General features: G+C 48.7%; 1 protein-coding gene across 4 annotated transcripts; it reads left to right on the forward strand.

Moving 5' to 3' along the window:
- The first annotated feature begins 220 nt into the window (after positions 1 to 220).
- LOC120320276 (GTPase IMAP family member 2-like) lies at positions 221 to 11804 on the forward strand. Of its 4 annotated transcripts, none has more exons than XM_039369861.1 (6): positions 221 to 421; positions 6861 to 7008; positions 7625 to 7733; positions 8023 to 8092; positions 9725 to 9752; positions 10753 to 11804. In XM_039369861.1, the coding sequence occupies exons 3-6, from the start codon at positions 7699 to 7701 to the stop codon at positions 11526 to 11528; spliced, it is 909 nt and encodes a 302-aa protein (XP_039225795.1). In that variant the 5' UTR covers positions 221 to 421; positions 6861 to 7008; positions 7625 to 7698; the 3' UTR covers positions 11529 to 11804. The 4 variants fall into 4 exon arrangements, with proteins under 4 accessions (XP_039225795.1, XP_039225799.1, XP_039225796.1 ...); XM_039369862.1 differs by lacking the exon at positions 221 to 421 and adding an exon at positions 4962 to 5058; XM_039369864.1 differs by lacking the exon at positions 221 to 421 and adding an exon at positions 4983 to 5036.
- Positions 11805 to 12058: the final 254 nt, after the last annotated feature.

A 12058-nucleotide genomic window follows, 5' to 3' on the forward strand; every position in this document is an offset into this window, starting at 1 on the left:
ACACAGAGAGACGCAGACACAGACACACACATAGACACAGACGGACACACCGAGATAGACACACACACACACACACACACACACCTTGGCTCTTCCGCAAGCGCGCGCGCGGACACGCACACACACACACACATACAAAAAAACCCTTGGCTCTTCCGCAAGTAAGCGCGCGGACACACACACACACAAAACTCTTGGCTCTTCCGCAAGTAAGCGCGCGGACACACACACACACACACACACACACACACACACACACACACACACACACACACACACAAAAAAACTCTTGGCTCTTCCGCAAGTCCCGGCTGGACCCGGGATCCGCTTCCTCCTTCCTAACCGCAGATAAACCTAGTTTCTTGCGTCGCGCGGCCAACTTCCCCACAGCGGATGCAACGGGCGCCCAAGCCTCCGCCAGGTTGGTTGCGACCCCTGGATTCGGGGGAAGGGGGGGGGTCCTGCTTGCAAAAAAAAAAAAAAAACCTCCACTCCGCTCTAATTAAATACGAATCACAACCACTTAAATCAGATTAACAGATTAATTCCGGGAGGAGCGCGAGTGGCTGGCCGGCCGGAGCCAAAATTAACTGGGTTGGTTTGTTTGGGGTTTGCTGAAGGCGGCGGCGGAGGGGGGGGGCGGTTGGCTAAAACGGGGGCTGTTCAGAGGTTGGGGAGGGGGTGTCCGGTCTCTCGGGGGGGTTCTCCCCTCCTCTTTTGGGGGCGCCACCGGCGCAAGACCCCTCTCTGCAACTGGGGGGGGGACTGGGAAGCAGGACTGGAAGGGAGAAGTAGGTTAAGAGTAAGGCTCTGAATTTGGGGAGGGGGCGGGTGGGAAATTGAGGACGCCCGGAAATCCCCCCTCCCGCCCGCGAAGGGGCTTTGGGGGGGTCGCCTTCGGAAGAGCCACGGGGGCGCTTTGGGCGTGGGGATGGGGCTTTGCTGGAGGGCCCGGGGAGGAGGGGCCACGGCGAGACCCCCACCCCCCCACCTATACCTGAAATGGTACTATAGAGTTTCCTGCCTGGGCAGGGGGTTGGACTAGATGACCTCCCAGGTCCCTTCCAACTTGATGATGATGATGATGATAATGAAGAAGAGACAGGACAGCCATTTGTCTGAAATGGTCTAGGGTTTCCTGCCTGAGCAGGGGGTCGGACTAGATGACCTCCCAGGTCTCTTGCAACTGATGATGATGATGATGATGATGATGATGATGATGATGATGAAGAGACTGGACAGCCATTTGTCTGAAATGGGATAGGGTTTCCTGCCTGGGCAGGGGGTTGGACTAGATGATCTCCGAGGTCCCTTCCAACTTTATTATTATGATAATGAAGAGACTGGAAGCCATTTGTCTGAAATGGTATATAGGGTTTCCTGCCTGGGCAGGGGGTTGGACTAGATGACCTCGCAGATCCCTTCCAACTTTTTAATGATGATGATGATGATAATGAAGAGACTGGAAGCCATTTGTCTGAAATGGTATATAGGGTTTCCTGCCTGGGCAGGGGGTCGGACTAGATGACCTCCCAGGTCCCTTCCAACTTTATTATTATTATGGATCATCGCACAGTCAGCCAGATGTTCAGACTTATTATTATTATTATCGATCATCGCACAGTCAGCCAGATGTTCAGACTGGATTTGGCATTTTGTCTACCTATCGAGTCCTTACCCAGGACCTGGGAGAGGCAGATGTGGATGTTTGATGGTGTTACAGATATCGTCGCAGGATGGAAGCAGTTCCTAATAAGGCCGCCTTTTGCAATTGACTAATAGCGAATTTGTCAATGCCAATTGTGTTCAAGTGGTGCTCCAGTTGTTTTGGGATTGCACCCAAGGAGCCTATGACTATTGGTACTACCCTTGCTTGCTTTTGCCACAGTCTTTCTATTTCTATTTGTAGGTCTTTGTATTTTGTTATCTTCTCCAGTTCTTTCTCTTCTATTCTGCTGTCTCCAGGCACTGCCACGTCCACTATCCAGACTTTTTTGTCTTTCTTATCGACAATTGTTAAGTCCGGGGTGTTATGTTGCAGGTGCTTGTCTGTTTGAATTCTGAAGTCCCAGAGCAGTTTAATTTTATCATTTTCTATGACTTTCTCTATTTTATGATCCCACCAGTTTTTGCTTACAGGCAAATGATATTTTTTGCAGATCTTCCAATGCACCATTGTTGCTACTTTGTCATGCCGCTGCTTGTAATCAGTCTGTGCAATCTTCTTGCAACAGCTTACCAAGTGGTCCACTGTTTCTTCAGCTTCTTTGCATAGGCGGCACTTACTGTCTGTTGCTGTCTTCTCAATTTTGACTTTGTATGCATTTGTCCTCAAGGCTTGGTCTTGTGCAGCCAGAATTAGTCCCTCGGTCTCTTTCTTCAATTTTCCTGCTCTTAGCCATTGCCAGGTTTTATTGTTATCTGCTTTCCCAGCTATTTTTTTCATGTATTGGCCATGTAGTGCTTTGTCTTCCCATGCCTCTATTCTGTTCTTCATTTGGTCTTTCTTGTAGGCCAGTTTGGTCTCTCCAGTAGTTAGTAAGCCTTCCTGATATACTAATTTCAGTGCATCTTCATCATTGTTCTTCAGATATTCTTCCAAAGCCATTTTTTCTTCTTCAACCATCTGATGTACTTGTAGCATTCCACGCCCACCTATTTGCCTTGGTAGATAAAGTCTATCAATGTCACTGCGTGGATGAAGGGCATGATTCATTGTCATTATTTTTCTGGTCTGCCTATCCATTGCTTTTAGTTCTGCTTGAGTCCAGTCCACTATTCCAGCTGTGTACCTAATGACTGGGATTGCCCAGGTGTTGATTGCCTTTATGGTATTTCCTCCATTGAGTTTGGATTTTAAGATCTTCTTCACTCTCTTGATGTATTCACCTCTAATCTTTTTCTTGACTTCAGTGTGCTTGATGTTGTCAGCTTGAAGGATACCCAAGTATTTGTAGTATCTTCCTCATCCAGACTCTTAATGTTATTTTCGTGGGGCATCTTGATTCCTTCAGTTTTCACTATTTTTCCTTGTTTGATAGTAAGTGTGGCACATTTGTCCAAGCCAAACTCCATTACAATATCTTGGCTATATATACGGACAGTGTTGAGCAGCGATTCTATTTCAGATGATGTTTTTCCATACAGCTTCAGATCATCCATATAAAGGAGGTGGGATAGTCTGGCAGATGTTTTTGATGTTTGATAGCCATGTCCTGAGTTATTCAGTATTGTTGACAGAGGAAACAGTGCAATAACAAATAGTAATGGTGATAATGAATCTCCTTGAAATATTCCTCTCTTGATATAACCTCTCCCAGCCTCTCACCATTGATCTGCAACTGTGTCTTCCATTGTGCCATCGATCTTTGCACAAATTTTCTGATGTTTCTACTGACTCCTGTTATTTCTAGGCACTTTATTATCCAATCATGTGGCAGAGAGTCAAATGCCTTTTTGTAGTCAATCCATGCCACATTCAGGTTGGTCTTCCTTCTCTTGCAGTTTTCCAAGATCATTTTGTCTATTAGGAGTTGATCTTTTGTTCCTCTGCTATTGGGGCGGTTTCCTTTCTGCTCAGGTGGAAAGAGATTGTTTTCAACTAGATGCTGTTGCACTGCATCAGCTACTACACCAGTTAGTAATTTGAAAGTTGTTGGTAAGCAGGTAATTGGCCTGTAGTTACCTGGTGTTGCCCCTTTTGCTGGATTTTTCATTATTAGGTAGGTTTTCCCAGTTGTTAGCCACTTTTCAATTTCTCCTCCTTGTAGTATATTGTTGAACTGCTTGGCAATGAGTGGGTGTATAACAGTTAGATGTTTCAACCAAAACCCATGCAGTTCATCTTCACCTGGTGCTGACCAATTTTTGATTTTCTTTGCTCTTTTTTCTACCATTTTTGTTGTTATTACTAGTTCTTTCATTTCAACTTCTGTTTTATTTGCATCCACCTCTTTTAACCAAGCCGCATCCTTGTTGTATTTCTTTGGGTTATCCCATATCTGCTTCCAGAACTGCACTGTTTCTTCCTTGTCAGGTACTGACTGATTCCTTGCAGTTTCTCCATTGATGGATTGGTAGAAACGTTTCTGATTGGATTGAAATTGGAGGTTCTGCCTATAGTTTGCAATTCGAGCTTCATATCTACTGATTTTCCTGGCTATAGCTGTTATTTGTTGCTTTATTATTTCCAGTGCTTCCTGATCTTCCTTGTTTCTAAGTGGTATTTCTTGATTAGGTATTCTTTGGTCTTCTTGTTCTTCAGCTTCTTTTCTTTCATCTGTTCTAGCTTGCTTGCATGTGATCTTAACTGGCTGATCTTATTTTCTAGTCTAACCTTCCATTTTTCTGGTGCACTGTTTGTTTGTTTTTCTTCTTTGTTGATTTTGCATCCCAGGTATTCTGTTATAACTGCAGCGGTGCTGTACATTAGGTGGTTTGTTTCTTGCAATGAATTGGTGCTTATACTTGATATTGCAATATTTGCATCTTTTAATGCTTGTGCTAGCTGTTTCTTTGGAACAAGCTTCAATGCAGGTAGCCTTATTCTGTTGTTTTTGTGCTGTTCTGTTCTAGATGCTCAGTGCTGTTCTAGATGCTCAATTATTATTATTGTTGTTGTTGTTGTTATTGTTATTGTTATTATTATTATTATTATTATTATTATTATTATTATTATTATTATTATTATTATTATTATTATTACTATTACTACCTCTCGGAGTCCGCCCCCTTTCCAGAGGGGTTTGGGCAGCCTTGGAGAGGGGAAGGGGCGTCCGAGGAAGAAGAGGAGGAGAAAGACGGCGCAGGGGCTGAGAGACCCCCCCATTTGCTGGGGAGGGGTCGCCCCTTTACTACAAGGGGGGCTGCTTCGCTGCGACCCCCACCCACCCACCCATTCCAAGGGGCGGGGGGGGGAAGCCTCCGCGAAGGGCGCCGCCCGTCGGCACTTTCGCTTTCACTTTCCCTTTCAAGGGCGAGCCACGTTCCGCGGTCCGGGCAGGGAAGGAAACGGGCGCGGGCTCCGGATCGGCCAGGTCGGAAAGCGAGACGGGGCAAGTGAGTAGGGAGGAGGGTCTAGGGCGGGGGGGGGGCGGTGAGGAGAGAGACCACCCCCCCTCCAGATCTGCGGAAAGACCCCACCCACTCCTCTCCCCCCCGGGTTGTGCTCTCAGACACCCCCCCCTCACCCTACCCCGATTGACCTCCAGGACCCCCCCACCCGGACGAAGGAAGAGGAGGGGGCGCCCACCTCCCCACCCCGGGATCGGAGGGCCCATGAGGCGCAGCCGGAGCAGGAGAAGAGGATGGAGGGAACACAACTGTTTTTACCTTTCCGTGGGGCTGGGGAGGGGGGAGGGGGCTGGCAGTGCCCCTCCCTTTTCTGGGGGGGGCGCAGGGGGTCCCCCAGCTCCTCAGAGGGGGGGTTGGCTTCAAAAGCGTCGGGGGTCTCTGGAAGGTGGGGAGGGGGGCGCGGCCTCCCCCTGCTCCCCACACGTTTCCCCCCCCCGCCGCGGGTGGGCCGATTCCTGGATTCAAAAGATGAATTAAAATTTTTTTTTAAATTGGCTGTTTTTTTTCCCCAAGGCAAGGCGGGGGGGAGGGGAGGGGCGGCGCTCCAGTTCCCCCCTGCTCATCCCCCCCCCAAGAAAGGTCCTCCCTCTCCACGGGACGGGTGGGGGGGTCTCCCCCATCTCGAACCTTGCAATTAAGAAAAAACGTTTCTAATCGGGAGTTAAGAAGAGTTAAGCTGGCCTCTCTCTGGGCTAGGACACTTTTGAGGAACTTGTCTGGAATGGTGGAGGGTCTCCTGCTTGAGCTGGGGGCCGGACTAGATGACCTCCCGAGGTCCCTTTCAACTCTTGTCATTCGGTGATTCTGTAAGGGTCTCCTGCGGGCTGGACTAGATGACCTCTGAGGTCCCTCCCATCCCTGCGATTCTGTAATTCTGCAAGGGTCTCCTGATTGAGCCGCGGGTTGGACTAGCTGACCTCTGAGGTCCCTTCCAACCCTGTAATTCTGTAAGGGTCTCCTGCTTGAGCAAGGGGTTGGACTAGATGACCTCTGAGGTATCTTCCAAGTCTTGTGATTCTGTAAGGGTCTCCTGCTTGAGCAGGGGGCTGGACTAGATGACCTCTGAGGTCCCTCCCAACCCTGTAATTCTGTAAGGGTCTCCTGATTGAGCCACGGGTTGGACTAGATGACCCCGAGGTCCCTTGCAACTTGTCATTCTGTGATTCTGCGGGCTTGAGCAGGGGACTGGACTAGATGACCTCTGAGATCCCTTCCAACTCTTGTCATTCTGTAAGGGTCTCCTGCTTGAGCAGGGGGCTGGACTAGATGACCCCTGAGGTCCCTTCAAACTCTTGTCATTCAGTGACTCTGCAGGGGTCTCCTGCTTCAGCAAGGGGCTGGACTAGATGACCCCTGAGGTCCCTTCAAACTCTTGTCATTCGGTGATTCTGCAGGGGTCTCCTGCTCGAGCAGGGGGCTGGACTAGATGACCTGTGATGTCTGTTCCAACTCCAGTGATTCTGTGATTCTGCAAGGGTCTCCTGTTTGAGCCATGGGTTGGACTAGATGACCCCCGAGTCCCTTCCAACTCTTGTCATTCTGTGATTCTGCGGGCTTGAGCAGGGGACTGGACTAGATGACCTCTGAGATCCCTTCCAACCCTGTAATTCTGTAAGGGTCTCCTGCTTGAGCCGCAGGTTGGACTAGATGACCTCTGAGGTCCCTTCCAACTCTTGTCATTCTGGAAGGGTCTCCTGCTCGAGCAGGGGGTTGGACTAGATGACCTCTGAGGTCCATTCTGTGGGGGGAAAAGGGTCTATTTTTTTGTTTGTTTGTTTGTTTTCCAGAAACTGCAGAAGGCTTCGCAGTCTGGGAGGCAAATACGGGGTATATATTTTAATCCCCCCAGCCCTGCTGGAAGCTTGAGAATAGGAGCTAGGAGGGTGTGATTGCGACTCCAGAGACACAACCCCTAGGAACTCACAACCATAAAAGGTAATTTGTCAATAAGGGGGGGCGGGGGCAATAGCATTCGGGAAGTGGGGGATGTAACGGGGGGGGGCGGAGATAATGTATTCAGTTTAGAACAGTGGTTCTCAACCTTTTTAATGCTGCAATCCCCCACCAACCGGTCGTAAGTCGAGGACTACTCAGCCGGTCGTAAGTCGAGGACTACTCAACTGGTGCAGCACCGTTTGCAGAATGGGACTTTTGGCGGGCTCAGCAGGGCAGAGACAGCCTGGACAATTCCTATTGGCTTTTGAAAGCCAATGGAATTAGACTCTATTCAAGAGAGTCCATTCTATTGGCTTTCAAAACCCAATAGAATAAAAGGGAGGAGCACAGCTAAGGAAAAGGGGGAAAAAAATGGCGGACGGCGTTGTTTGGCGACCCCCGTGAAATGGTCGTTCGACCCCAAATGGGGTCCCCACCCACAGGTGGAGAACCACTGGTTTAGAAGCTTTGGGATAGGTTGGGCTGGCCAATGGGGAGAGGCGGAAGGTAAATGTGCACAAGGAGCGGACAAAGAAATAAATGACAATAGTTTTCTCTTGGAAGTTTCGGCTGTGGTGAGGATTTTTTCTTTTTTTTTTCTTTTTATTTCAACTAGACGAATCCGCACACACTTCCCGTGATTCTGTTAATTCTGTGAAGGTCTCCTCTTGCAACCGCGGGTTGGACTAGATGACCTCTGTGGTCCCTTCCGACTCTGTCATTCTGTAAGGGTCTCCTGCTCGAGCTGGGGGTTGGGCTAGATGACCTCTGAGGTCCCTTCCGACTGTTATTCTGTAAGGATCTCCTGATTGAGCCGGGGATTGGGCTAGATGACTTCGGAGGTCCCTTCCAACTCTGTGATTCTGTAAGGGTCTCCTGCTGGAGCAGGGGGCTGGACTAGATGACCTCGGAGGTCCCGTCCAACTGTGTTCTGCTTCTCTCTCTCTCTCTCTCTCTCTCTCTCTCTCTCTCTCTCTCTCTCTCTCTCTCTCTCTCTCTCTCGTTTCCTCGCAGGCTGAGGGAATCGCTCTGCAACCACCAGCAGCTGAGAATGACCTACCAATCGACTGGGCAGACGCTCCTGGTAGGTCTGAGTGGGGTCTCGGAAAAGGATGGGTTGGGGGGCAGGTTTTAGAACGGGGAAGATGCAGAATAGAAGAAAATAGAATAGAATAGAATAGAATAGAATAGAATAGAATAGAATAGAATAGAATAGAATAGAATAGAATAGAAAATATAGAATAGAATAGAATAATAGAAAATAGAATAGAAATATAGAATAGAATAGAAATATAGAATAGAATAGAATAGAATAGAATATAGAATAGAATAGAATAATAGAAAATAGAATAGAAATATAGAATAGAATAGAAATATAGAATAGAATAGAATAGAAATATAGAATAGAATAGAATAGAATAGAATAGAATAGAATAGAAAAAGAATAGAATAGAATAGAAATATCAAATCGAATAGAATAGAAAAATAGAATAGAATAGAATAGAAATATAGAATAGAATAGAAATATAGAATAGAATAGAATAGAAATATAGAATAGAATAGAAATATCAAATAGAATAGAATAGAAATATAGAATAAAATAAGAATAGAATAGAATAGAAATATAGAATAGAATAGAAATATAGAATAGAATAGAAATATAGAATAAAATAAGAATAGAATAGAATAGAAATATAGAATAGAATAGAATAGAAATATAGAATAGAATAGAAAAAGAATAGAATAGAATAGAAATATCAAATCGAATAGAATAGAAATATCAAATCGAATAGAAAAATAGAATAGAATAGAATAGAAATATAGAATAGAATAGAAATATAGAATAGAATAGAATAGAATAGAAATGTAGAATAGAATAAGAATAGAATAGAATAGAAATATAGAATAGAATAGAAATATCAAATCGAATAGAATAGAAATATAGAATAGAATAAGAATAGAATAGAATAGAAAAATAGAATAGAATAGAAATATAGAATAGAATAAGAATAGAATAGAATAGAAATATAGAATAGAAATATAGAATAGAATAGAAATATAAAATAGAATAAGAATAGAATAGAATAGAAATATCAAATCGAATAGAATAGAAATATCAAATCGAATAGAATAGAAATATAGAATAGAATAGAAATATAGAATAGAATAATAGAATAGAATAGAAATATAGAATAGAAATATAGAATAAAATAGAGTAGAATAGAAATGTAGAATAGAATAGAATAGAGTTGGAAGGGACCTCGGAGGTCATCTAGTCTAGCCCCCTGCTCTAACAGGAGGACCTATACTATCTCAGACAGGGCCCGTCCAAGTACCTGGGGCCCTCCAGCTCCAGACCAGCCCCGTCCACTTCAGGTAAAACGATAGGCAGCAAGGGAGGGTCTGCTGCTGCCAAACTATGCAATGCCCGCCCCCCCCCACAAAGAAAGGGTGCCCCCCACCCCACTCCCCTCTTCCCCCTTTTCTCCTCCACCTGGTTCCCTTCCCTCTTCCTTCTCTGTCCCTCCCTGCCTTTCCTTCCTTCCTGGGTCCCCTTCCGAGCATCCCAACCCCTCCTTAGCTTGAGGGCGGGGCTCCAGAGCCGCTATGGGGCGGGGCCTTGAATGGGGTGGGGGACCCGGCTGCAATTTCTGGGCACGAAGAGGAGGGGGGGCGAGAGTCACGTCTGACCGGTTTTCCCTTTCCACTCTCCCAGGGAGCGACGGATGAGGAGGCCGCGCTGGGTAAGTGAGGAAGCCCTGCCTAGTGAGGGCGAGCGGATGCCAGGGCAGAGGAAGAGCTGCGCCGGATGGGTCTCTCCCGTGTAGCAAATAGCCCGAATCTTGGTGGCCGGCCCAGAGGAGGGATGCGCTTCCTTCACCCCTTCCCCACTCCTGAGCACGGCTGCCCCCCCTTCCCTCTCTGCTGTCCACGGAGGGTCCACTCCGGCCGCCTTCCACAGTCTTGGAGACCCACCTCGGACAGGGTCTGGAGACGTGGGGGGGGAACGCAGGATAGCCGCAGAAGGAAGGCGGCAGGCGCACCGGTGGGCTGGGAGGAAGGGGCTGGCATGGGGCAGTTGTGGGGGGGGCAGTGAGACCCTGGACGACCCTCCGGACCGATTTCGACCGTCAAAAAGGCACCTCGGGATTCCCGCGCGCCACGCGGATCGTCCTTCCGGCGGGTCTGTCCGACACAAACCAAGCTGGAAGCCGGCTTGCAAATTTTGGGGAGGGGGGGGCAGGAGGGTCATTCCTGGTTGGTCCAACCTGCCTCTGTATCCTGCCCCCCCCAGCCCAGTGGGTCAGGCGTCCTCCCCCAGCCCTTTGCCGACAGTCCTGAGCCTCTTCTGAGTCGTCGACTCACTTGGACCCAGGTTTACTGGATTGGGGGTAGGGCTATTTGGACATCAGGTGTGTGTGGGGGGGGGTGAAGCGGGGTTCAAGGGGGTGCTGGGACCCCGGTTGTCCTCTGAAACCAGAGAGTCATTTCCTTGTTTTTATCAGCGGAGCTTTGCTAAAGTGGGGTTTGCAGGTCGTGGGCATCTGCGCGGCCGAGCACACCCCAATTTAGCAACTCTGGGAGAGTCCCCGAAACGCATCCCGGAAGCGCTTCCGGGCAGGGGGGTGACCCTTTTTCCAAAGGGATCCCTATTTCCAGCCTGCTCCACGACACCCCGACCTGGCACAAGAAATATATCTGGATTCCATTTTGTAACGTCGTCGTCTTCTTCCAAACCCGCAGGGGAGGACGACGAATTCCGGCTGATCCTGGTGGGGAAGTCCGGAGGCGGGAAGAGCGCCACGGGCAACACCATCCTCGGCCGGGGAGAGTTTGAGTCCCACCTGGGAGTGAAGGCCACCACCTTGAAGTGCGAAAGGGGGGAGGGAAACTGGCAGGGCAGGAGGATCTGCGTGGTGGACACGCCCGACATTTTCGACTCGGAGACCTGCCGCGAGATTCTGCAACAGGAGATCGCGTCTTGCGTCGCCCTCTCCTGGCCCGGCCCCCACGCCCTGATCTTGGTGACCCAGGTGGGGCGCTTCACCGCCGAAGACGTGGCCGCCGCAAAGCGGGTCTGGGATATCTTTGGGCCCAAGTCCGCCAGGCGCACCATCGTCCTCTTCACCTGCCTGGAGGATTTGGGAGGGACCTCCCTCCAGCAGTACGTCCGAAGGTCCGACAACCAGGACCTGCGGAAGCTGATCCGGAAGTGCAGGAACCGTTTCTGCGGCTTCAACAACAAGGCCAAGGGCGCCGAGCGGGAGAGGCAGGTCTCGGAGCTGATGGAGTTGGTGGAGAGGATCTTTGCGGAGAACCGGGGGAGATACTACGTCATCCAGCTGAACAAGGCGCCCAGCAACGTACGGGAGGAGAACGCCCGATCTTTCACGGCCATCGTTCGGGAAAGGCTGTTACCGAGGCCCTTGACCTGCACAGAAATTGTGGCCCTGTCTGTCTTGATTTCCTTCTTGCTGGCAATTGTGATTGCGGTTGTTCTCATGTTCTACTTTAAGTGAGTGGACTGTTTTGTTCGTAACTGGATAACGGCCCGGTTTAGCCAATGAGGCGGACGGCCGACTTCGACGGAGAGCTAGGACTGCAGGAAAAAAAATAATAATAACGATCGCAACCAGCGGGGGCCTTCCATGGAGCGCCTGTGTATTGCGGGTGTGTGTGTGTGTGTCAGAAGGAAGCCTGTGAATATATAATCACAAGTGCCTAATATTTTATCAGCAACGTATTCACTGGGATCCCACATTTAACTTGCTCGTTTTTTTTTTTGTAGCCAACGCTCTAAAACAGTGGTTCTCAACCTGTGGGTCGCGACCCCATTTGGGGTCGAACGACCATTTCACGGGGGTCGCCAAACAACGCAGTCCGCCATTTTTTTCCCCCTTTTCCTTAGCTGTGCTACTCCCTTTTATTCTATTGGCTTTTGAAAGCCAATCGAATAGACTCTCTTGAATAGAGTCTAATTCTATTGGCTTTTCAAAGCCAATAGGAATTGTCCAGGCTGTCTCTGCCCTGCTGAGCCCGCCAAAAGTCC

Source organism: Crotalus tigris, unplaced genomic scaffold (genome assembly GCF_016545835.1).
Source record: "Crotalus tigris isolate CLP2741 ecotype Arizona unplaced genomic scaffold, ASM1654583v1 scf7180000021287.315228, whole genome shotgun sequence".
Lineage (NCBI taxonomy): Eukaryota > Metazoa > Chordata > Lepidosauria > Squamata > Viperidae > Crotalus > Crotalus tigris.